This window comes from Manis pentadactyla, chromosome 10 (genome assembly GCF_030020395.1).
Source record: "Manis pentadactyla isolate mManPen7 chromosome 10, mManPen7.hap1, whole genome shotgun sequence".
Taxonomy (NCBI): domain Eukaryota; kingdom Metazoa; phylum Chordata; class Mammalia; order Pholidota; family Manidae; genus Manis; species Manis pentadactyla.
The window spans coordinates 78,634,240-78,660,302 of record NC_080028.1 but is presented as its reverse complement, the minus strand read 5'-3'; the positions used below and the strand labels follow the sequence as shown (position 1 = coordinate 78,660,302).

The window sequence follows — 26,063 nt, the reverse complement described above, 5'->3', positions numbered from 1 at the left end:
TCCTTCCTTTTAGAGGAATTCAAACATAAAGTGGATCGTAATTTGTTAGACATGCCCTGGAAGATTTCTTTAGTGAACAAGAGGTTAGCCTAGACAGTACTTAAGCTCTGCCAATTCTAAGATTCTCCTTTCTGGTGGCACAAAAGGAGAAAGGAGCTGGCGGAGATGCCAGTATATGACCAAAAAAAATTGCAGGCATCACAGACTACTAGTGTCAGACAGGACACACAGCAGATATGCCCCAAGGCGAGTTTGTCTCACCTCACCAGGGCGGAGCTGAAGAGCATGGGCTCTGGGGGCACACAGATGTGGCTGTGACTCCTGGGTGAGAGACTGCTTCACTGTGTGGACTGGATCAAATTATCTAATGTCTTTGTCGTTTTTTCCTCATCTGTAAAAGGGGAATAACATCCACCTTACAGGGTTGGTGTGAGCCATAAGCATGCTAGTGAATGTGAAGTTCCACAAATAATGGTATGAAGTGACTTGTTAGTAGGTAAAGGTTAAGCACAGCAGGGTACCAGGCACATGAATGACCCTGGAGTGAGGTGCCCTAAGAACAGACATAGCCATCACTGGAGGTACAGAGTGATCACCATCAAATGACTTGCTTCATGTATCCATCTTTTAATGTACGAACATAAAAAAAAGACAAACCAGAAAACAGTTTTACATTGAACTAGTAGAGATAATTACATACAGCTATTTTAGCAGCCCTCACAACTGGATAATTAAGCCAAGACTGCTCCTGCTAAACCCTAGCCTTCAAGGCTGAACTGCCCTACCCTATTCACAGAAGAATCAGAGTATTAAGCTAAGTCAAACTTTTCAGGTCTTCACTTCTAAATCTTTCTTCTAAACCAAGAGGTCAGAGCAGAACCAGGAAGGGTTGTGCTGTTACCAGAAGGAAGTGGTAAGGGCATTGGCAACATCAATTACTCCTTGGGGATCTGTGCCTGGAATGACTTTAAGAGGCCCCCGTGTATATATGTGACTGAGGGCAAGTACAGATATTTCGGTCTGAACTGTGAGGTTTATGGCAAATTCGGAGTGGGTTAAACAGTTCTAGGCCAGAGAACAAGTGTCACAAATGCTATGTCTTCAATGAAACAAGGCATATACTACTGCCCCCAAATACCATGAGGCCAGGAGTGACTGCCAGACTAGTCCATCCACGTGGGAGACTCAAACCTGGGTCTTTGCAAATATAAAATTTGGGTGCCGAGGGTCCCCCTTAGTGAAAGCCAAAGGCCCTAGAAGAGAATGTTAGTCTTTTATTACTCACCCTGGGTTAAAATGACAGTTAAAGTCATTTTAGGAAGAAGAGAAATACTAACAACCCCTCCGTCAAGTTTTAGTAGCAAAGAGATTACAGGCTTTGAAGAGTCATGAACACTTCCCCCCAAACCCAAGATTATGAGGCATTGTGGCAACTGGCCAAATGTGTTAGCAGCAGAAAAGCCGAGAGCAATCTGAGTGAGTGGTGTTCACTGTGGGTAGCTTAGGAGCTTACAGCCATGAGTGGCACACCAGCTTCCTAACCTCCACTGGGGGCAGGGGGCTCTGTAGGCCTGTCCCAGGCAGGATCCAGTTATCCACGGGACCAAGGGGTGGGAAAGCTGGGAACAGATGATTCTGTGTTTCACAGATAATGGTATGAAGTGACTGTTAATAGATAAGGTTTAAATACAGCATTTGAAGACAACTCCTCCAGACGTTCTGTTATTAAAGTCTTGAAAGCTCAGAGCCCGGAAGGATTGAGAAACTCTAAAGAATTTAACAAAAACAAAAAAGGGAGTGTGGAAGTGGTCATACACAAGAGCTCTTTGTAGATGTTGCCTGGCTTGCTTTGTCCCCAAGTTCATCTTATAGCTCAAGCAAATTCGAGACGTGAGGCAGGGATGCTAGACCTGTGTCAAGGGCAAAAACTTCTGGTAGTAACTCTTGGTGACATCAATCATCAGCTCCTGGGTACACTCTGGGAGCTCCCCTGAAAACAGTCCTGGGGAAAGAAAGACCTGGTCAACCAACTGAGCCAGGGAAGACTGGCAGCTCTGATTTCTGCCCCTTTTCTTACTTATGAGTGTCTAAATGCTAGGATTTCCATCTTCAGTAATAACAGAATATTTCTACCGACCATATCTTCTAGACGATGTGAATTTTTTTGCTTGTCAGAGACAGACAATACAATTCCTCAAATGGAGAACCACATTCCAAGAGCGAAAATGTTAGTATGTTACTGCATGATCTGAAGAGTTAAGGCATCTCGGACTACATGGTATGTTGTTCTGAACAAGGATTTGCCCATCCTCTGAGTTCGTGTGTGACACCCACTGGGCAAGCCAGGGTGAGCACCCCTCCAGTAAGGAACTGTTCTACTGTTCATACGATGAAACTTAACCCAATACCCAACCATGCTACACACAAATCATGGATAGGAGTACAACAGAACAGAAACGTCCTATAGAAAGACAAAAGATGGGGCAACTGTTCAAGATTTCTGGGAAAGAGGAACTCTCATACCCTGTGGATGGAAGTGTCATTCATACAACTGCCTTGAAGAGCAATTCAGGATATCTAGCAAAAAACCTGACAGCCCAACTTCTAAGAATTTGTCTCCCAGATAATTTTGCCCATTTGCACAATATATGTACAGATGTGTCAATGCAGCAGTTTCTAGTAGTGAAAAACCAGGTACAACTTCTATGATCCATTATATCAGGACTGATGAGTTACGTTGTGGTATATTTACGCAATGAAAAATATATAACCATTAAAAATGAATGAGGGTAATCTCTACATACTGACAAGAAAAGATGTCCAAATATACTGTTAAGATGGCAAGTTTCCAAACAATAGAGTATGAGTCTATATGGGTGTAAGTTTCATATATCCACATTATATACACAAACATATATATATATATATATATACACACACAAATACTACACATTCATACATACAGAAACACAAATATGTACTCATACATATATATAGAGAAAATAACAGGTAGGAGAGAAAAAATGGCCTAAAAAATTTTTTTAATTCTCACAGGCATATTATACAAATGAGCAGCCTGTGTTTCATTTGCAAACATGTTTGGCCTGCACAGTATTTAATCTTTTAAACAAATTAGTAGCCAACAATTAAAAATTCAGAGGTATCACATAAAAATTCAGATTTTTAGCTCCTCCTGAAACATTAGAAGATCTAATATTAGATCTGTATCCTTAACAGCCGTGATAGGCTATTACACCAGGGTCTCCCTGAGTCTGCAGGCACCTGAGGTTTTGTTTGCTGCCCACGTTCTTTCTGGATGGTCTGCCTTTCATTTTGTCCCATGACTCAGCTTCATGCTGTAGAGCCCTCCAAAATGGTGCCAGTTTTCCTGCAACCCTATACCTCTTTATTAAAGATGGAAATTGCCAACAGCCGTGTCTACATGGTTTAGTGTGTGTTTGTGGAACTACAGAAAATAAACATGGGAAATATCTTGTTGCAATGCAAAAAATATAAGACTCCAAATAAGGAGTCCTAAGTGCTAGTCAGTGCTCCCCTACTAAGCAGCTCCGACATCTTGGAAACCCATACCTCTAGGCCTCAGTTTCCTCATGTACAGAATGATCTCAAAGGTCGCAGGCAGCTTGAATCCTCCATGAAGACCTCTGAACACACCAAGCAGTGCTTCCCTGCCTTTGCTATCAGGGCTCTACAACAGTAAGTTGGTTCTAAGGACCTTGACTAAGTTAAACGAGACTAAGATAGTTCTCTAGCAATATATTTCTTACCTCAGATTACATGCTTATCTGACAATCAACATAAAACAACTGCTGAGCTGTTCTGATCCAGCACTTGCTAAGAACAACTAAACTTTTCACAATGGGAACCCGATAGAGGGAGAACTACTAAACAAGTCTCTTCTTCCTTCTTCGCACACGTAGAAGGTATGGAACAGCAGGATGGCCAATTTCCTCCCCAAAGAATCTGAGTGATGATTTTGTACATCTTTGAAATTCACAGTTAATGATATGAGTGATGGGATTTTTAAAACATCAACCACCCAGTGGTAGATAGCATGTACTGTCAAAACTCTCTCTTCATATCTTCCATCTGTGAATTTGTGATGTGTTTCTGTATATGCTACATGACTTCAACTGTGTAAAGCATCATGTAGAAGAAAAGAGACTGTCTTGGGGTGGAGGTGGGAGAATGTGAGGTCTTCATCATCTTTCTGCTTTTCAATGTTTTCCAAGCTTTCTAAGATGAGTATATATTACTTTTGTTTGCTCACATGCTTTGTAATTTGCAACTCTGAGCTCCTGAAGGTCTTTACTTGATGGCATTCTGTCAGCCACTGTCAAGAGGTGACATACTTGCTCCTCTCAGGGGTCCTAGAGCTATCCTTGGTCTTAGCCCATGGGTTAGGTTAACTTTTCAGTCTGGGCATTCCTGGGCAATGTGGGAAGTAAAGGTTCAAACCCCCGACCCATGTAAAGCCATAGTTAGAATTCTCTAGAGATATTTTCTTTTTCTACCCAGAGCCCAGGCCAATTGAGACATGCTTCTTTGTACTTTCCTGTGCTGGGTGGCAGATTTATTCTTTATCAACTTTTTACTGAGGGATTACCCTCCAAGAGGAATTCTGCCATCTGTAGATGCAAGGCTTTCTCTCTCACCTCTCCATGAGAATAAAGACCTAAATCACTCTGTATGAAGACAGCACCAACCTCAGCATGCTTATAGTGTGGATTAGCTCCTCTTTGCTCCTGGCCCTTGAGAATTTCCTTGTAAACCCAATTATGCGCTATTTATATTTTAGATAGCATTTTTAGGTATTTTGTAGGAGAATTTTTAAACTGGCTAGAGATAGAAATTACATGCCTTACCTTTGTGATGGAAAATAAACTTGAGTTTTAACAATCAATTCTCAAGGTTACCTGGGCAGCCTGAGAAGACGGTGAATGGTGGGACCACAGTTTCTGGGGGTAATACTGTGTTGTCAAGAATTTTGCAGCAGTCTTTCAACACACACCGGCGCCCCTGAAATTAAAATCTTGTTAATAATAAAGAGATCAGGAAATGAGAGTAAAGGTTATCTAGCCTGCTGTGGAATGCTATTTTATATTTTCTCCATTTATGATATCATACAATAGCCAGGGACAGTGACAAGAGGTTTGGCCATAATTCCCTACCTCAGGTGGTACCTGACAAGCAGGCAGAGGCAGGGGTGTGGGTGTGAGCATGCATGTGTGAGTGTAAATTTGGGGAGGAGGTTGTATGGTAGGGATAGTTCAGGTTATCTTAAGCATTAGAGACTGAAATTCAGTCTTCCAAGAGTTGTAGAATTTTCTTCTCTTTTTTTTATTTGGTGGACATCTGTTGTTTTGCTTGTCTAACATCCATTCCCCTTCTGTATTTTCAGAAGCTATGTTTTCCATGGTAACCATACTATCCCCACCTCACTCCACATGTCTCACCCCCTTTCCCATACCCCACACACCAAGCCTCGCCACAGCAACTGGTTTAGGGAATTAGCACATGAGCCAAAGCAGTGTGATGAATTTCAACATCAGAGCTTCTTCTGAGACTCCTGGGAATAGAAGTTCTTTCTAGTGGGATTTCTAGAAGATAGGAGGGAAGCCTGGACCAGCTGTCTTGCTTCCATGAGGGAAGAACCTGCCTGACAGCCTCCCGGAGAAAAACAGAAATGGGAAGGAGACTAATTCTCATGACATCAAATGAAATCAGGAAACATCTATGTATGAAATTAGGGTCTACTTCTGTACTCTGGTTCATATTAGCCAATACATTTATTTTGAAAGTGTATGCTGAATCTTAGGCTTGACTTTATCCACTGCCACTACTTTTTAATTCTGCCATCACTCACAGCATTTTGAGGGCAAGAAATAAGGTTTGGAAGACTCATGTGTTTCATGCGGTAAGGGAAAGGAGAGACTTCAGTATACAGTATAATGTCATGCCCCAAACTGCTTGCTGAGTAAATGAGTTTCTGTCTTTATTGACTGCATTTATATCAGCAGGCCTGTAAGTTCTCTTGTGTTCTGGTTAGATGATCTGATAAAACATACCTGGCTGAAGAGTTGGAACTAACAAATACCAAGATAATACTAACCTGTTCAGATCTCAGATTTTACCAAAGAATATGAAGATACTTTGATTTGGTTGTGTTCAAAATTTCCCCATTATTAAATACCCAAATCATATGTATTTCCAGGCATGACCAGGTAGAACTGACAAAAGCATTTTTTAAAAAGCTTGTATCTCTAAGGTGTGAATTTCTTAAAGGGCTACTAAGGTGTCTCTAGCTGGGTGGATAATAGCCTTGGCAATACTTAGCAACATCTTTAGCTCAGAAACAAGTTATGACTGTAGTTCCTCAGTCCTTGGGAAGTTCTCGAATTACCTACTATTGACAATTAAAAACATATGGCAGCTGGCTAGCTCTCCTGGTGACTCCCAAATTAACTCAAAGACATCCTAAGGTACCTAAGCTCCTAATAATTCAGTCTAAGCCCATGGGGCACTGAGCAAAAGGAAACAGAATATGCTGTCTAAGGCATGATACATTTACATACAGGGAACCTGCAGACAAAGGGCTCTGGAAAAGAACAATGGAAATGAATCTTTGCGCTATGTACCACTGGACACCACGCAACCTGCAGGCACCAGCTGCCTTGTGCACTAGTTGGCCATTGTGCCCACTTGGAGAAATGGCACTTGGGTTTCAGAACATTCTGGGTAAATGACCAGTTAAATGGCAGCAAACTAAAAAATGCAGGTACTTCCTCGGCTCGAATGGATTGGTCACAGCTAAGGAAGTTAAAGGCTGAAACTACTTTATTCTCTCCTGGAGAACTTTCCAAGGAGGAGTTAAGAACTACACGCTGCCAGTATTACATATCTTCTCATGCAAGGTATTTAGCATATCAGAGTCTTGGTTTCCTCATCTGCGACACCAATGCAGGGATGCTGTTGGGATTGGAGAGAAAAATGAAAAACTCACAGCCCAATAACAGTGCCTGTTACTATGGCCTGTGAGACTTTTCCTGCAGCTATATGGGCAATTCTGAGTAACGCCTACACTTTTCCATATCTAAACAGAAGTCAGACTACCACATGGGGTGCTACAGGAAGAACCTGTGTGTCATGGGGACAGCTGGACTCTGAAAGAGCTCCTGCTAGATCTGAGATTCTTGAATTCTAAAAGAATCTTTCTCCTGAGATTACTTAAGAATTTATAAAGGTTCAGCAAATAAGTACTGCTAATACTTAACAATGACCACGTCATGAATTCATGTATTGAAAAATGGTACAAAAAGCAGAGTACTGACAACAGGATTAAAATTCCCTAAGCACTGGGAAGAGCATTTGAACATCTTGCTCTGGGGATGAAGGACAGGGCCAAAGCGCTGGGCTAACTATGGTGTTCTCCTCACTTTGCTGAGGAAGATATCCAAACAATCCAGCTGCGGCTTAGAAAGCCAGCTTTTGTCAAACAGTCAGTGAGGGGAGAAGATGGATTTCACTATCTTCTGCCTTCAAAATCAGGCTGAACCAAAGACTTTGTCTCAAATACATACTAAGGAACTCCTCAGAGGAGAGTATCTGGCAAAACCACCACTCCCTTAACTCTGGGTATAATGGGTCAGACTGGAATTTCTGCAACAATGTGGTTCCCCACCACACCACCACTCTGCTGTGCCCTCATGGCTTCTGGGTGGTTTCTGCAAGTTTTCCAATACTTTAGGGCCTGAGTCGTATCTAGAGCAGACAGCTGGCTCTGCATTAATGGGAGCAGCCATTTAATAACATGAAAAGGGTATTGGCTTTTCCTAGAATCTAGTCTGAGGTGCAAATTTAAAATGTAGGAAACATTTTCCCTAAACCTTAAGGCAGTTCAGCTCTATTCATTAACATTTTCACCCAGGATGTTCTCATAAATCCAACAGAAAACAAGCTTTTCATCTATGAAATGTTGAGAAGCCCAACCTTGTAAAGCCTTAATAGGGTGAAACACAGATGCTGAGGGTCCTATGGACCAGATCCTACAGGTTCTGCTGAGCAAGGGGCCCACCTGGACTCTGCATGCCCGTCACCCTGAACTACGTGCAGTTGCGCCATTGTCATGCCGCTTGCCCCCACCAGACTCTAAGATCCTTGAGATAAGGCAACATGCAGGCCATAGAGCAGCATGCCTTTTCATACTGCCTGAGTTCAAATCCCACCTCAACCACTTAATAGCCTCATCAAATCCCCTAATATCCAAGGTCTTCAGTCTTCTCACCTACAAGTAGGGATAATAACAGTACTTATCACTCTGGGATGGTAGTGAGGATTAAATCAAGTAATCAAAGGAAAGAATGTAACATCATATGGAAGAGGTTCAATAAAGTTTAGCCACGATTACTAATGCCTAAAAAAAAATCCAAATCCAAATAATAATTTTGGTAGACCAGTAGACCAGAAATTATTTCTACCCTGCTTGATTACAGAATCAGAGGCCCGCTGATGTGAGGGACGGGAGCTAGAGGGGAAGTGAGGCTACTTAACCAGCCAAACCACCATACTTACAATTACACAGTTCTTGCCGACGTGAACATAAGAGCCAATCTGAGCTGCATTGACCACACAATCTTCCTCAATGAAGACATGGTCCCCGATATGTAAAGGAAAGAATGCAACACTAGAGAAGGAAAAGAGGATGAACAAAGAAAGGTCAAGGTGATGTGCTCTTCGTCAAGGTTTACAGAACTGCAGATAGTAATCTCAACTTCATCACCTTGTCCTAATAAGACTGCTCCCAGCCAAGAAAGAATTCTCAGGCTAGAGGAATTCTGTAATGTTGAAGAAGATGAATGTGACTACTAACTCAAAATCAGAAATATTAGACCAAAGAAACATGCAAGGAAACAGCAAGGCAGAAACGGCAAGACTTTCAAAGCTGAAAGAGCTGGCACCAAAGAAAATGAATGGATGTTTTGCTCATTCGTGCCTCCTTTGAAAATGCTTGCAGATCACATTTTCAGTAATCTGCTCTATAATGCTTCAGGGGACTGACATCAGGTTCATGAGATATACTTTCTAGCACCCAACATTCTGAAAGTTTATACATTCACTGACTTGAGTGAGTGCCTACTATATGCCAGAGTCTCTGCTAGGAACTGGGGATACAATAGTGAGCAAAAGGGACATAATCTTGCCCATGAGGAGCCTGCAGCCAAGAGAAGAAAAGTGAGATTAAATAAATAATTATGTAAGTAATTAGTGTTGACCCTTGAACAATATGGGGGTTGGGGCACCAACGCCCATGCAGTCAAAAATCTGCATATAACTTCTGACACCCCCAAAACTTAACTACTAATACCTGACTGTTGACCGGAGAAGCCTTACTGAAAACACAGTCAACACGCATTTTGTATGTTTTATGTATTATATGCTGTATTATTACAATAAAGTTAGACAAAAGAAAATGCTTTTCATTGTCCAAAAAATTTTCTAGTACATTCATTGAAGAAAACCTGTGTGTAAGTGGACCCACACAGTTCAAACCCTTTGTAACAACTGTAGTTACAACTGTGATAAGTGCTCAAGTAAAAATACCAAGTTATGAGAGCATATTATAAGGAAACTACTCATATTGGAAGTTTGGTAAAAGCTTAATTGAAAGTGCCATTTAAGCCAGGACTTGAAGAATGAGGAATCAATAGGCTTTCTCCAGACTTCTGACGTATTTCCCTTTCTCCAAGATTCTTCAAACGTCACTGACAGTGGTTCTGTGACCACACTTACAAGTGATTTCAGTACCTTGGGATGTAAAAGATTTGGATGTAAAATAACATAAAGAAGCTGGATGCTCCCTAGCTCTTCCAGTCCCGTGTTCTATTTTGTCAGAGATGATACCTGTCTTCCACAGGCATGTAATTTATGTAAATCTTCCTTAATCCATTCACATTTTTAGTCTGGACCCCTCGTGTGGCAAAGGATTCCTTGAACTTATCACAGTCTACAGTAGCACTGTCAGTTCTTTAAATTAAAAATTCCAGACTTTGTACTATTATCTGGTCCTGGTATTGGGATATGCAGGGGGAAAATCCGCATTCAACTTCTATTTATGTGTTGCTATTTACACTTTCATATTACTATACTTCTCATGTGGGCTATTATTTACACAGTCCTCCACTCACCGATAAACCCCTTTTCATTCTCAGTGCTTTCCCCAGACCATATCCAGCCCAATAATTCCTTTATCAGAAGGTGGAGTCATTAACCCCAGTAGAGTTACTGTCAGTGTATAAAACCACCAAAGGGGACCACAAGGTTTTCCAGTTTCCTCCCAGTAGCCTTCTGAGCTAATGAGTGAATATTTTCATGTGAATGATTTACAATGACTCCCTGCTCCAATTCCTGTATCTAATGCAAAGTCTGGAGCCCAACATCATTATGGGAAGTGCAGGACTATTCTTGCATGATGTATTTCTGGGTATTATAGTCTGAGTTAGTTGCTCTCTTCTCTGTTCCACCCTAACCATGTTCATACCCATGACAGGAGTATCACATTATATAGTAGCTGTTTATAAAAACTGTTTCTACGACTAGCTCTTGAGAACCTTGAAGCAGGAGCACTACTTTATCTGTATATATATGCCCATTTTATAACCTAATGATTGGCATCAAGAAAGCATTCCATTCAGTAAATGCTTCTTGAATTATGAGATGAAATGTAGGTGGGGTCATAGGTAGGAACCAGGAGGGCAAATGGGGAAAGAGGCAAAAAGAACATAACTGTATCAGGCACAGTGCTCAGCTTTCCTGCCCTGTCCATGTCTTTTCTTGGACAATCCTTATCCCCACTGAGAGAACAGCAGGCCTGACCTGACCTGGCCCTCTGGGTTAAAACTGTTTAAAGCAGGGGTGGGCACTTAACTCGAGCTGAGCCAATTAGATTCCCTCTCACAAGATTCTGGCAGTAAGAACTAAGATCTCTGGTTGGTACATGTGGGAAGACTAAATGGAAAGGTGATATAAGAAAGGGGCTGAGACTGATGAAGACCTAACTACACCCCTCACTGCGTCCCCTCTCAGCATGAAGCAGCCAGAGCGGTCGTCACCCCCCTTTCCCTAGCAGCAGCTAGGGTTTCCATCTGTAGAGGCAGGGAGTGAGACAGGGACCATGGGTGTAGTCAGAGTAGGGTGAGGGCCTCTGGGAAAAGCAGAGCGGAATATTTACAGTCAGAGCAATGTAACAATGGGCAAAGAAGTCCCTACTGAAACTCTGTGCTAAGCATTATGCAAAGTCAAGGTCACACTAATTCTCTAGGGTAAAGACATAGACATCTTCAGTGAGATCAGTTCAAGGTCAAAAGGCCAGGAGCAACTTGGCCTGGAATGTTTGAGTGTTCCATAAGGCTATCAGCATAACCCGTGATTTCACTGTAAACAGCCCTAGCAATCAGACTATGACCCAGCCCACCTTGAGGACAAGAGCAGGTGGTACAAGTCCACACCCCTAAGGCTTTTTTTTGGTGTTCTCAAAAAATCCTCAATTGCCTATAAAACTCCTAGACAACACACCATCACGGGCTCTCTTGCCCCCTCCTGGCATGAGCCAGGAGCTCTTTCCTCTCACTTTATTTCTAAATAAAAGCCTGTACCTTACTCTCCTGAAAAAAAAAAAAAAAGGAAAGGAAAAAGAAAGGGGCTGAGGCAGCAAGGCTGGCTCCTTGAGAAAAAGGGGATGATTCAGCCAGTCAGAGAGAGAGGAGAGGGAAGCAGAAATGATGAGAGGACAGACCAGGAACAGTATAATCTTGGGGACACGGCATTAGGTAGAAAGAGTAGTTGTCTTTGTTCTAGGTAGCTGTCTCGTTCCAGGTTTTAGTCCCTTGTGAGGCCTGGCCTCTTTTTCTACTCTTAGAGCCCATCAAATATGCCCGTGCCTGTTTAATCAGAACTCTCTTTGCTTTTGCCAGCTTAAGTGGATTCTGTTTCTGGCAGGCAACCATCTATTAGACTAATATATAACCACCACTAGAGTTGTGTTCATTACAATGAATTCTTACTCAGTGTCCCAAACAACAGCATAGACCTGCTCCTTACACCACAACTGAACACCTGGATAACACCACCAGTAGCAGCATCTTGCTTAAGACTGAAACAAGGTGATTAAATTACATACCCTTTGCTGAATTTCTTGAATGGTGGCCTTATGACACTCCGACTTTTCACCACACAGTGACGTCCAACTCTTACATTTGCCAGATCCCCTCGGATAATACAGTCATTCATCACAATGGTCTATAAAACAAAGCACATTTTAAGAAACTATGAACATAGCCTAAAATATAACAAAAAAGAGTAGGTAGCAAGAGACTAAGTCATGCTATGATCAACTGAGTCACATATTCTGTCAAAAGGGGTAACTGGTAAGGTAAAGAGAGCTGCCCTCATAACATGGACAGCAGTTGAAGATGTTCCCAGTACATCCCGAGCTTTGCCCTTAATATCCCATAAACAGAGGACTCATTGAATGAACAAACATTTATTGGGAATGCTGTAGCAGACTCAGTTAATGTACCTCCTTAGCTTCACTTGGTCCCACCTGCTCCTAGGCCTTGGCTGCTCCTACCTTTATCTAGTATCCTAACAATACTGACTACATGCTCCTAGAGGTGGACCTATTGAGGTTCTGGTTTCTTTCCCAATTTATGGACTCAGATAAGTGCTACATTGGAGGGTATGATCTCTGGCTTCCCCAGAGATTGCCTGGAAGAGCTGAACACAACTCAGAAGTTTGAGGTAATGATCCACAGTTGGTGAAAAGTAGCCATTCTTGAAATGTCTGATGAATAAACAAAAAAATAGGGTTAAAAAAGTGCATATGGTTAGGGTTGCAGCTGGAAAATTAAGCAAGGGACCAGATCATGAGGGAGTTATGTATGCTGAGCAAGAAGCATTGACCTTTTTCTCTAGAGGATATAAGAAATCAATGAAACATTTTAAGCAGAGGATTAACACAACTGAATCTTCATTTTAGAAACATTACTCTGACAGCACTCTGGAGTCTGAATGGAGGAGTCAAGTAAGACTGTAGAGAAAGTGACCCTTTAGATGACTACAGTGCCCCAAGGTAAAAAGAGATAATGGGATTCAAGATGGCAGCATGAGAGGTGAGACAGAGAACTCCTCCGAAAGCCAGATAAGTGTGAAAATATACAACTAACCCTAAAACAGCAACAGGAAAGAATGCTGCACCAGACTGCACACAGACCTCGTGAACAGAGCAGACCTCACAAAACAGGGTAATGTACAAAAGCCTTGATCCGCCAGGACCCGAGCCCTTCCCCCACCCCAGCTCCGTGGTGGCGGGAGGAAGAAAAACAGCAGGGAGGGAGTGGAAGCCTGGGACTGCTGAACACCTGGCCCTGGAGATCCGCTTTGCCAGCAGAAACCTGCATTGTGTGGTGCTCTGGAGGATGGGGAGCTAGGACAGGGGGACTGCTTGAGAGACTGATTCTGGCCGTTTGTGGAGGAGGGGATCCACACCCAGCCGCTCTGGGACAAGGGAAAGGCAGGCGGTCTGAGAGGCTTCCTAGCAGCAAGAGGACTGCTGAAGGGGCGGGGTTTGCACAGAGCTTGCTGCACGGGGGACGGGAGAGCTGGACAAGGTTGTCTGGGCAGGCTCTACCCAGCTGGTTGGGAACTTTGAGGAGCTTCAGGCGCTCCATCCCCCAGGCTGGCTGCCCAGCTCTGAGATCTCCACTGTGACATGCAGCCTGCTGCACCTTCCTCCTGGCCTGTTAGCACCAGTACATAAACTGGCAGTCACTGTGCCGGCGTCAGGCCAGCCAGAGGGAGGCCCCGCCTACAACAGCTAGAGACACCAAGCACAGAGGCTTACACCTGTGTACTCAGCCCACTGGCTCTGATACAGGAGACAGGCAGGGCAGAAGGGAAACAGGAAACAGAGCTTTCCTCCCAGGGACAAGCTCGCTCCCCTATGACCCCCAACCTCACTTTAGGGGCTAAGCAGTTCCACAGATGACAGCTTCTGGGCAATAGAGGTCCAAACACAGTATGAAACGTCAAAAGAAAATGGTTCAGACCAAAATCTCACAAACCCCAGAAAAAGGGCCAAATAAAACGGAACTCACCAATCTTCCTGAAAGAGAGTTCAAAATAAAAGTCATAAACATGCTTATGGAGGTTCAGAAAAATATTCAAGAACTCAGGAATGAATTTAAGATGGAGATTCGATCATCAAGAAATTCCATATCTGAAATGAAACATACAATGGAGGGATTTAAAAGCAGATTAGATGTAGTAGAAGAGACGGTAAATGTAATAGAAATTAGAGAAGAGGAATACAAAGAAGCTGAGGCACAGAGAGAAAAAAGGATCTCTAAGAATGAAAGAATATTGAGAGAACTGTGAGACCAATCCAAACGGAACAATATTCGCATTATAGGGGTACCACAAGAAGAAGAGACAGAAAAAGGGATAGAAAGTGTCATGGAGGAGGTAATTGCTGAGAACTTCCCTAATCTGGGGAAGGAGATAGTCTCTCAGGCCATGGAGGTGCACAGATCTCCTAACACCAAGGGACCCAAGGAAGACAACACCAAGACATATAGTAATTAAAATGGCAAAGATCAAGGATAAAGACAGATTTTTAAAAGTAGCTAGAGAGAGAAAAAAGATCACATACAAAGGAAAACCCATCAGGCTATCATCAGATTTCTCAACAGAAACCTTACAGGCCAGAAGGGAGTGGCATGATGCATTTAATGTAATGAAGCAGAAGGGCCTTGAACCAAGAATACTCTACCCAGCAAGGTTATCATTTAAAGTTGAAGGAGGGATTAAACAATTTTCAGATAAGCAAAAGCTGAGAGAATTTACCTCCCACAAACCACCTCTACAGTGCATTTTGGGGGAACTCCTATAGACGGAAGTATTCCTAAGACTAAATAGATGTCAACTAAGGGACAGACAAAGAGTACAAAATATGATTCATAACATACAAAGAATGGAGGAGGAAAAAAAAGGAGGGAAAAAAAAAGAATCTTTATGTTGTGTTTGTAATAGCATGCGAAGTAAGTTAAATTAGATTGTTAGATAGTAAGGGAATTACCCTTGAACCTTTGGTAGCCACAAATCTAAAGCCTGCAATGGCAATAAGTACATACCTATCAATAATCACCCTAAATGTAAATGGTCTGAATGCACCAATCAAAAGACATAGAGTCACTGAATGGGTGAAGAAACAAGACCCATCTATATGCTGCCTACAAGAGGCTCACTTCAAACCCAAAGACACACACAGACTGAAAGTAAAGGGATGGAAAAGATATTTCATGCAACTAATAGTGAGAAAAAAGCAGGAGTTGCAGTACTTGTATCAGACAAAGTAGACTTCAAAACAAAGAAAGTCACAAGAGATAAAGAAGGACATCACATAATGATAAAAGGGTCAATCCAGAAAGAGGATATAACTATTAAAAATGTCTATGCACCCAACACAGGATCACCTACATATGTGAAACAAATACTAACAGAATTAAAGGGAGAAATAGAATGCAATGCATTCATTTTGGGAGACTTCAACACACCACTTACTCCAAAGGACAGATGAACCAGACAGAAAATAAATAAAGAGATAGAGGCACTGAACAACGTATTAGAACAGATGGACCTAATGGACATGTACAGAACACTCCATCCAAAAGCAACAGGATACACACTCTTCTCAATTGCAAATGGAACATTTTCAAGAATAGATCATATATACTAGGCCACAAAAAGAGCCTCACTAAATTCAAAAAGATTGAAACTCACAAAGGTATGAAACTAGAAATAAATTACTCAAAGAAAATGAAAAGCCCACAAACACATGGAGGCTTAATAACATGTTCCTAAATAATCAATGGATCAATGACCAAATAAAAACAGAGATCAAGCAATACATGGAGACAAATGACAACAATAATTCAACACTGCAAAATCTGTGGGACACAGCGAAGGCCATGCTAAGAGGGAAATATACTGCAATACAGTCCTACCTCAGGAAAGAAGAACAATCACAAATGAACAGTCTAAATTCACAATTAATGAAACTAGAAAAGGAAGAACAAATGAGGCCCAAAGTCAGTAGAAGGAGGAACATAATAAAGATTAAAGCAGAAATAAATAAAATTGAGAAGAATAAAACAATAGAAAGAATCAATGAAAGCAAAAGCTGGTTCTTCAAGAAAAAAAAATAGATAAACCCCTAGCAAGACTTATCAAGAAAAAAAGAGTCCACACACATAAACAGAATCAGAAATGAGACAGGAAAAATCACTATGGACACCACAGAAATACAAAGAATTATGAGGCTATACTATGAAAAATTATATGCTACCAAACTGGATAATCTAAAAGAAATGGACAACTTTCTAGAAAAATACAACCTACCAAAGGTAACCCAGGAAGAAACAGAAAATCTGAATAGACCAATTACCAGCAAAGAAATTGAACTGGTAATCAAAAACTACCTAAGAACAAAACCCTTGGACCAGATAGCTTCACAGCTGAATTTTATCAAACATTTAGTGAAGACATAATACCCATCCTCCTTAAAGTTTTTCAAAAAGTAGAACAGGAGGGAATACTCCCAAACTCATTCTATGAGGTCAATATCACACTAATACCAAAACCGGGCAAAGACCACCAAAAAAGAAAATTACAGACCAATATCCCTGATGAACACAAATGCAAAAATACTCAACAAAATATTAGCAACCCAAATTCAAAAATACATCAAAATGATCATCCATAATGATCAAGTGGGATTCATCCCAGGGATGCAAGGATGATACAGCATTCGAAAGTCCATCAACATCATCCACTACATCAACAAAAAGAAGGACAAAAACCACATGATCATCTCCACAGATGCTGAAAAAGCATTTGATAAAATTCAACATCCATTCATGATAAAAACTCTCAACAAAATGGGTATAGAGGGCAAGTACCTGAACATAATAAAGGCCATATATGATAAACCCACAGCCAACGTCATACTGAACAGCGAGAAGCTGAAAGCTTTTCCTCTGAGATCAGGAACATGACAGTGATGCCCACTCTCCCCACTATTATTCAACATAGTACCGGAGGTCCTGGCCATGGCAATTAGACAAAACAAAGAAATACAAGGAATCCAGATTGGTAAAGAAGAAGTCAAACTGACACTATTTGCAGATGACATGATATTGTACATAAAAAATCCTAAAGACTCCACTCCAAAACTACTAGAACTAATAATGGAATTCAGCAAAGTTGGACAATACAAAATTAATACACAGAAATCTGTGGCTTTCCTATACACTAACAATTAATTAATAGAGAAATCAGGAAAACAATTCCATTCACATGTTTGATGCAAAAAATTGCATCAAAAAGAATAAAATACCTAGGAATAAACCTAACCAAGGAACTGAAAGACCTATACCCTGAAAACTACAAGACACTCTTAAGAGAAATAAAAGAGGACACTAACAAATGGAAACTCATCCCATGCTCATGGCTAGGAAGAATTAATATTGTCAAAATGGCCATCCTGCCCAAAGCAATCTACAGATTCAATGCAATCCCTATCAAATTACCAACAGCATTCTTCAACGAACTGGAACAAATAGTTCAAAAATTCATATGGAACCACCTAAGACCCTGAATAGCCAAAGCAATCCTGAGAAGGAAAAATAAAGTGGGGGGGATCTCGCTCCCCAACTTCAAACTCTACTACAAAGCCACAGTGACCAAGACAATTTGGTACTGGCACAAGAACAGACCCACAGACCAGTGGAACAGAACAGAGACTCCAAACATTAACCCAAACATATATGGTCAATTAATATAAGATAAAGGAGCCATGGACATACAATGGCGAACTGACAGCCTCTTCAACACCTGGTGTTGGCAAAACTGGACAGCTACGTGTAAGAGAATGAAACTGATTATTGTCTAACCCCATACACAAATGTAAATTCAAAATGGATCAAAGACCTGAAACCATAAAACTCTTAAGAAAAAACATAGGCAGAAATCTCTTGGACATAAACATGAGCAACCTCTTCATGAACATATCTCCCCGGGCTAGGGAAACAAAAGCAAACATAAACAAGTGGGACTATATCAAACTAAAAAGCTTCTGTACACCAAAGGACACTATCAACAGAACAAAAATACTTCCTACAGTATGGGAGAATATATTCATAGGTGACATATCCGATAAGGGGTTGACATCCAAATTATATAAAGAGTTCATGCACCTCAACAAACAAAAAGCAAATAAGCCAATTAAAAAATTGGCAGAAGAGCTGAACAGACACTTCTCCAAAGAAGAAATTTAGATGGCCAACAGGCACATGGAAAGATGCTCCACATCGCTAATCATCAGAGAAATGCAAATTAAAACCACAGTGAGATATCAGCTCCCACCAGTAAGGATCCCGACCATCCAAAAGACAAACAACAACAAATGTTGGCGAGGTTGTGGGGAAAGGGGAACCCTCCTGCACTGCTGGTGGGAATGTAAATTAGTTCAACCATTGTGGAAAGCAGTATGGAGGTTCCTCAAAAACCTCAAAACAGAAATACCATTTGACCCAGGAATTTCACTCCTAGGAATTTACCCTAAGAATACAGCAGCCTGGTTTAAAAGAGACATATGCACTCCTACATTTATCACAGCACTATTTACAGTAGCCAAGAAATGGAAGCAACCTAAGTGTCCATCAGTAGATGAATGAATAAAGAAGATATGGTACATATACACAATGGAATATTATGCAGCCATAAGAAGAAAACAAATCCTACCATTTGCAACAACATGGATGGAGCTAGAGGGTATTATGCTCAGTGAAACAAGCCAGACAGAAAAAGACAAATATCAAATGATTTCACTCATCTGTGGAGTATAAGAACAAAGAAAAAAACTGAAGGAACAAAACAGCAGCAGACTCACAGAATCCAAGAATGTACTAAGAGTTACCAAGGGGAAAGGGACTGGTGACGGTGGGTGGGAAGGGAGGGATAAGGGGGAAAATGGGGCATTATGATTAGCACACATAATGTAGTGGGTGGGGGGACACGGGAAAGGCAGTATATACAGAGAAGACAAGTAATGATTCTATAGCATCTTACTACACTGATGGACAGTGACTGTAATGGGGTATGTGGTGGGAACTTGATAATGGGGGGAGTCTAGTAACCATAATGTTGTTCAAGTAATTGTATATTAATGATATCAAAATAAACAAAATAAACAAGCAAAAAAAAAAAGAGAGAGGAACAGAAGGGCCCTAATAACCAAAACAAGAAGAAAATTGGAGGACTCATACTTCCTGATCACAAAATTTACTACACAGCTACAGTAACCAAAACAGTGTAGTAGTGGCATAAGGACAGACATGGCAACCAATGGTACAGAATTCAGAGTCCAGAAATAAACCCATGCATCTACAGCCAAATGATTTTCTACAAAGATGCCAAGACCATTCAAGAGGGAAAGAATAGTTTCTCCAAAACATGGTGTTGGGAGCACTGGATTTCCACATCCAAAAGAATTAATTAATCAGGACCTCTTACCTCACAGTGTATGTAAAAATTAACTCAAAATGGATGGACGACCTAAATACAAATGCTAAACTCTTAAAATAAACCTTAGACGTTGGGTTTGGCAATGGATTCTCAGACATGACACCAAAAACTTGAGTAACAAAGGAAAAAATAGGTAAATTGGATGTCATTAAAAACTTTTGTGCATCAAAGGATATTATCAAGAAAGTGAAAAGACAATCTACAGAATGGCAGAAAATATCTACAATCATGTATCTGATAAGGATTTAATATCCCGAATATATAAAGAACTCCTACAACTCAACAACAAAAAGATAACACATTTAAAAATGGACAAAGGATCAACTAGACATTTGTCCAAAGATATGCAAATGGCCAATAAGCACATTAAACGATGTTCATCATCATTAGTCATTACAGAAATGCAGATCAAAACCACAATGAGATACTTTTCATACCCACATCCAAAAGAAAAGGAAAATAAGAAGAGCAGGTGAGGACATGGAAAAACTGTTACTCTCTTGCAAGAGGGTAGGAATGTTAAATGGGGAGCCCTGTGCAAAGCAAGTTTGGCAGTTCCTCACAAAGCTAAACATCTAATTGCCATATGACCCAGCAATCCCACCCCTATTTATATATCCAAAATTGAAAACAGGGACTCAAACAGATACTTGTACACCAATATTCATGGCAGCATTACTCACAACAGCAAAAGGTGGGTATAACCCAAATGTCCATTAACAGATGAATGGATGAACAAAATGTAGTACATACATACAATATAGTATTATTCAGCCATGAAAAGGAATAAGTTTCTGATACATGCCACAACATGGATGAACCTTAAAAACATCATGCTAAGTAAAATACGCCATACCAAGAAAGGAAAAATATCTGTGATTCTTATATGACATGTAAGACATATCTACAACTTATATGACATATCTAGGACAGGCAAACTCAGACACAGAAAGCAGACTGAAGTTACCAGGGACAGGTTGGGGGTGGGGGTGATGGGGAGGCATTCCTTAATTGGTTTCTGTTTTGGTAATGACAAAGTTTTGGAAATCGATAGTGGTAATGGTTGCATAACACTGTGAATGTAATTAATGCCAATAAATTATACACTTAAAAATGGTTAGAATGGTAAATTTTGTCATATACACTTTACTACCACCACAACAAAAACCCTCCCTCCAAAATCACAGAAAATGTTTTGGAATTAGTTGAGGGATTTCCAAAAACCTCCATACATTTGCTAATGAGTCAGGTGGACTTAACTGAATTTTCTAATTCTGTGTAGAAACAGTGCTTCTATAATTACTAGTCATATATAATTACTGAACTATATTTTTTTCTATTAAATCTCATGGTATGATGGGCTAATGGAGAGAGTGACTGTGTCTCAACTGAAAATATTTGTGTCTCTTGATTACAGTGAGACAACTTTCCCTCTGAAAGTAAGAGATTTTACATTTCAAGGACAATTAAGTATTCCTAATGGCAGGAGAAAAACTATGGACTTTAGTGTTTGTCAAGCTCAAATGTATCTTGACATTTTCTGTGGTTCTGAAACATTCTCATACTATTCCCAGGCTTATACTCATCTCTGTTAATTTCAATTTATTTAGACTACAAGATTCTGAGCCTTCCATATTCAATTTTGCAAATTTGTTTTATATTTTAGCTTCTTTCCCAGTTCCCACATTTTTAAGAGTTCAGTTAATAATGAATTATTATCATTAAAAATATGATTATATTTGTATTCCTTTAGTTTCTACCCTAAAATATCTTATTGCCAATGTTTTGGGCCCAGTAGTTTAGGGCACCCTACAATATTGTATATTAATTTCAGTTCTGGGTACCATTGTATTTTTTCCTGGCATAAAAGGAAAAAGGCTTTCTCTGCCTCTTTTTATTGACTCTGTTTTGTTGATTCAATAAATCCAATTTGGAGAATGGAAAAAAAAGAGAATTTTTAAAGGTACAGCAACATTTTACCTGCCCTCCTAATACAATAATTAGTGAGAAAAAAACAAAGGTATGCATCCTTTGTCCCTTACCTTGCCATTAAGAACGATGTTCTGACTTCCACACAACACTGACTGGCGACTAACTTTGTTGCCAGATGCCTGAAAGGGAACAGCAGAAAATACGGGTGAGCAAACAGTTGGGTCTGGCTTCAGGTTTCTATCAAAAAAGCTCATATCGGAGAGAAAAGGACTTGCACTGGTGTGTAGTCTGCATAAGAATGAATCCAGGATATCAAAAAAAAGCAAGGATGGATTAGGAAACTAGAAATCCAAGGAATGGATCTAGAATTTGGATGTAGTAGGGCTACAGATCTATGGCTGAGTGGCATCAGAGACATGGATTCAAGTCTCAAGTTCCATACTTTGGTTTTACAGCACTAAAACCAGGATAATGACCACCAACACAGAATTCACAGAACTGTGAATGAGACTTCAGTGAAAAAATAATAATGGTAACACTGATTGAGCATCTACCCTGTTCTGAACAATGTATACACATCATGCATTAACCATAAAGAACCTAACAGTCCTCAGCACACAGTAATAGGTTATGACACGTTAGTTAAAAAAAAAAAACTTTTTAAAGGCCCCAAGCCTGGAGCTGTAATTAATATTATGGTGGATAGGGCTTCTCCTGCTTTTTGGAAGGCATTCTTTCTCTATGAAGAAATAGGGAATAAAAAAGCCTTAAAAAGCCATTCAGGGACTAAATAACAATGCCAGACAACATACAAAGTGCCACTAGATAATCTCGTACTAAAAGCCAAGGGACCGAGGGTGCGGCAGACAGGATGGGGTCACCAGCCTCAGAGAAACGCAGACTTGGAAAGGGGAAGGCAGATGTCTGGACACGCGCACCGTCTCGATGTACTCGGACTTGTTGTAGAGCAGCTCGCCCAACTCCATGGCCACCAGGTCCTTTCCGCAGGTGTTGGTCTTGTCAAAGTCTGTCAGTCAGACGGTCTATCTGTGATCTGGTCACTTCCGGCTGCTCCTCCACTTCCGCTCAAGGCGGCCTCCGGTCTCATCCACAGCTCGGCTCTCCGCTAGGCGCCCTCGCTCCGTTGCTCGGGAGTCTCCGGCTGCGCGTGCGCAGGTTGAGCGGCGGCTATAATTGGCCGGGGTTGGAAGCGCGCGCGGCCCGCATGGGCCAATTGATCCCGCGCCGCGGGGAGCCTGGACCCCCTCTTTCTTCCCGGGGTGCCTCCGGCGTCCAGGGCCAGCCGGGATCCTCGCGTCCGCAGGTCCGGGGGCGGCGACGGCTGCTTTTTCCGTTCGGTTGCTGGTCCGATGGAAGAGCCTCCCGGGAAGCCCCTCAGCTGTGAGGAGAAGGAAAAGGTGCTGGAGTTGGGGGTGGGCACTACGGGAAGGGCTTTCTTAGAACTCCGACCACCTTTCCCGGGATTTTTGGCCTGTTTACTCGGCCGTCTGAGGGCGGCTGTGACCTCTGACCTACGCTCTTTTCTGCACGGAGGGGAACAGGGAGTAAGTGTGAAAGAGCGCTGTGCTCACGTGGTGACATTTAAAAAACGATTGTTACAGCAGTAATGCATAAATACGCAACGTAAAACAATAAGTAAAGGTAAAGGCCCCTTTGACACCCCCCCACACACGCACACACTATTTTGGTTTCTCCCACCCCACCCTTTTAAGTAAATCTCTTTAACAGTCTGGAATCTATCATCTTTTTTCGCTTGTGCTTGTGTGTGTGGTGGAGGGGTATGGTTGTATTTCCTAAACACTAGGAGGTACTATGTGTTTTTGGGGGAGGGGAAATGTTCACAAGTGGTATGAGCTAAATGATTCTGCAACTTCCGTTTTACTTCTCCATGTTTAACACTCATGTTAGTACATGTTTATCTACCTTTTTTCAAGTTCTGTATAGTATTAGTAGTATGGTAGTACCAGCGTTCTTTAGATATTATTCTCTGAGAGACTTTTAGATTGCTTCCAGCTTTTGCTTCTACAAGTGTTCCTTCAACCGTCTTTATACATGCTGTCTTGTACTCGTGCTGGTGGTGGTAGCTTGAATGTATCTTGTGATAGCATTGTGCTAAAATCTTCGTTCTTATTAACTCCAGCCCACTTTATACCAGCCTGTCTTCGAGTGAGGGTGAGTTAGATGATTTACAAGTCAACATGATAATTCCCAGATATCAGTAAGGTCGGTGATAAATAGGACCCTGTGAGAAGCTGTCTAGCATAGAGGTTAAGAGCACAGTTGTCGAACCCAACTACATGAATTTGAATCATGCTGTTTATAAACTGTGTGATCTTAGACAAATTGACCTTCCCAAAGCTAGCTCCTTCCTTGTTCAGGTCTGGGCTCAAATGGTAGTCCTCAGAAATGCTTCTCTGGCCACCTTATCTAAAATAGTCCATTCCTGTGGCCCAGGCACTCTCGCATCTCCCTGTTTAGGTATTGATTGCTATCTGGAATCATCTTATCTGTTTGTTTTCTTGTTAATTATTTACATCCCTCTCTATATAAGCTTGACACAGTGGATATCAGTTACTGTTCAAGGGGCAAGAAATACCTGGACCAAAAACTCTAGCATCTGGAACAATGGCAAATAAGAGATTCATTTGTCAAATGAATAATGACGTCTCCTGTGACCTTCTAGGGTCTCACAGTAAGATGGGAGCATCAAAAAAGTAGACAGTATAGTGTAAGTACTCTGATGCAGGAGGCACAGCAGAGAGATGTGACCTCTAGTCAGGATTTGGAGAAGGGCTACCCCAGGAAAATGAAAATCTAAGCCCAGGCTTGACTACTCAGTAGGGATTAGTAAAGTGAGTCTGGAGGTAATTCCTCCTGTTGGTGAGGAAATGCAGTTATGCAAGGTGCTGAGATATTGGAGAGCTTGGTACATTAAAAATCAAAAGTGCTGTGCTCCTCCCTCTACTGCTAAGGCACATTCTGAGCACTGCACTCATGTCTGAGAGGCTCTATATCCCTTCTCTGACTCCTCCTTTCCACCTGCTCATCACTGTTTGCTGTTTTTCTTCTTCCAGTTGAAGGAAAAATTAGCATTCTTGAAAAGGGAATACAGCAAGACACTGGCCCGCCTTCAGGTAAGTGAATCTTAATCTCTCAAATTGAGGGTATTACAGTGCAAACTATATAAAAACAGTTCTCCATAATAATAAAACTTCAAAAATACTTAACTTCTTTTTCTTAAATTTGTTCCTTGGGCTGCTTTTGTTTTCTCTAGCGTGCCCAAAGAGCTGAAAAGGTTAAGAATTCTGTTAAGAAAACAGTGGAAGAGCAAGATTGCTTGCTCCAACAGGAAGTTTCCCCTCACCTTAACCGCTCAGGTAAAGCCAGCCCCTTCACCTATACTTGCTTTTATATTCATTTCCCAGCCATATTCAGCTGTGGTTATTTTCCTATAGTCAGAAGGTAAGGACTAGAAATACTCTTTTTAAAGTGTACCATTCGATGGCTCTTTGTATAGTTACAAGATTGTGCAACCTTCATCACTATCTAATTCCAGAACATTTTCATTACCCCAAAAAGAAACCCTGTACCTTTTCTACCCCTAACCCCCTGGCAACCACCAGTCTACTTTCTGTCTCTGTTGATTCACCATTTCACAGTCCTACGACAATGCTCAAGGGTTCAGATTTCTGCACCTCCTCAGTAATACTTGTAGTTTTCCTTTTTAAAATTATAACCATTTTGGTGGATGTGAAATGGTATCTAATTGTGACTTTGCTTTGCATTTCCTAATTATTAATGATGTTTATGCTTATTGGCCATTTTTATATCTTCTTTGAAGAAATGACTATTCAAGTCCTTTGCTAACATTTTAATTGTCTTTTTATTGTTAAACTGTAAGGGTTCTTCATGCATTCTAGCTATTAGATCCTTATCCAATACATGATTTGTAGTTATTTTCTCCCATTCTATGAGCAATAATCTATTCTTTCAATTGGATTGTTTATTTAGTTGCTCTTTTACCCTCTCAACTTACAGAAATTTTATTTATTGCCTCAATATTGGAGCGATGTTTTTTTTTTAATTAAGTATCTGTATATGCACAGAGAAAAAAAGTCCAGCTGGGAATACTCTAAAAACAATTGTCATTTCTCATGTTAATAGATAATTCATAAAACTGGAAGCTATTGAAATAGGAAAGTAATATTAAAATTATTTGAACCAAAAAAAGGTGTGAAATAAAAAATTAGGTGAGATAATGGGAGAAATGGAGAGATGTTGGTCAAAAGGTTCAGAGGACTGAGAACTCCCTGCCCAGCCCCACACCCACCAGCCACTCAGCCTGTGTCCTTGGCTATAAGGTGAGGCAGCTGACCTGGCTTCACTCTTCCAGCGTCAGCCCACCTGAATGGGCCCCGGGCTGACCCCAAGAGGAAGTGGGGTTTACCTTG

The 26,063-nt window shown here is 41.1% G+C and overlaps 2 protein-coding genes across 8 annotated transcripts in view; one reads left to right on the top strand and one right to left on the bottom strand.

Annotated features, from left to right (window-relative positions):
- Positions 1 to 603: 603 nt before the first annotated feature.
- On the bottom strand, positions 604 to 22,686 carry DCTN5 (dynactin subunit 5). Its single transcript, XM_036916961.2, has 6 exons — positions 22,530 to 22,686; positions 21,702 to 21,770; positions 12,197 to 12,315; positions 8,593 to 8,704; positions 4,938 to 5,040; positions 604 to 2,002 (listed from the first exon to the last, which is right to left on the bottom strand). The coding sequence occupies exons 1-6, from the start codon at positions 22,575 to 22,577 to the stop codon at positions 1,905 to 1,907; spliced, it is 549 nt and encodes a 182-aa protein (XP_036772856.1). The 5' UTR covers positions 22,578 to 22,686; the 3' UTR covers positions 604 to 1,904.
- An 83-nt stretch (positions 22,687 to 22,769) lies between these two features.
- The window catches only part of PALB2 (partner and localizer of BRCA2), a 28,328-nt gene continuing 25,034 nt past the window's right edge, over positions 22,770 to 26,063 (top strand). For 6 of the 7 annotated variants that reach the window (XM_036916936.2, XM_036916937.2, XM_036916938.2 and 3 more), the window contains exons 1-3: positions 22,770 to 23,009; positions 24,687 to 24,746; positions 24,887 to 24,989. In XM_036916936.2, coding sequence (XP_036772831.2) covers positions 22,962 to 23,009; positions 24,687 to 24,746; positions 24,887 to 24,989 — 211 coding nt within the window. In that variant the 5' untranslated portion in view covers positions 22,770 to 22,961. Of the gene's footprint in view, positions 23,010 to 24,686; positions 24,747 to 24,886; positions 24,990 to 26,063 lie in introns of those variants that run through there. The other variant, XM_036916940.2, reaches the window with a different exon arrangement.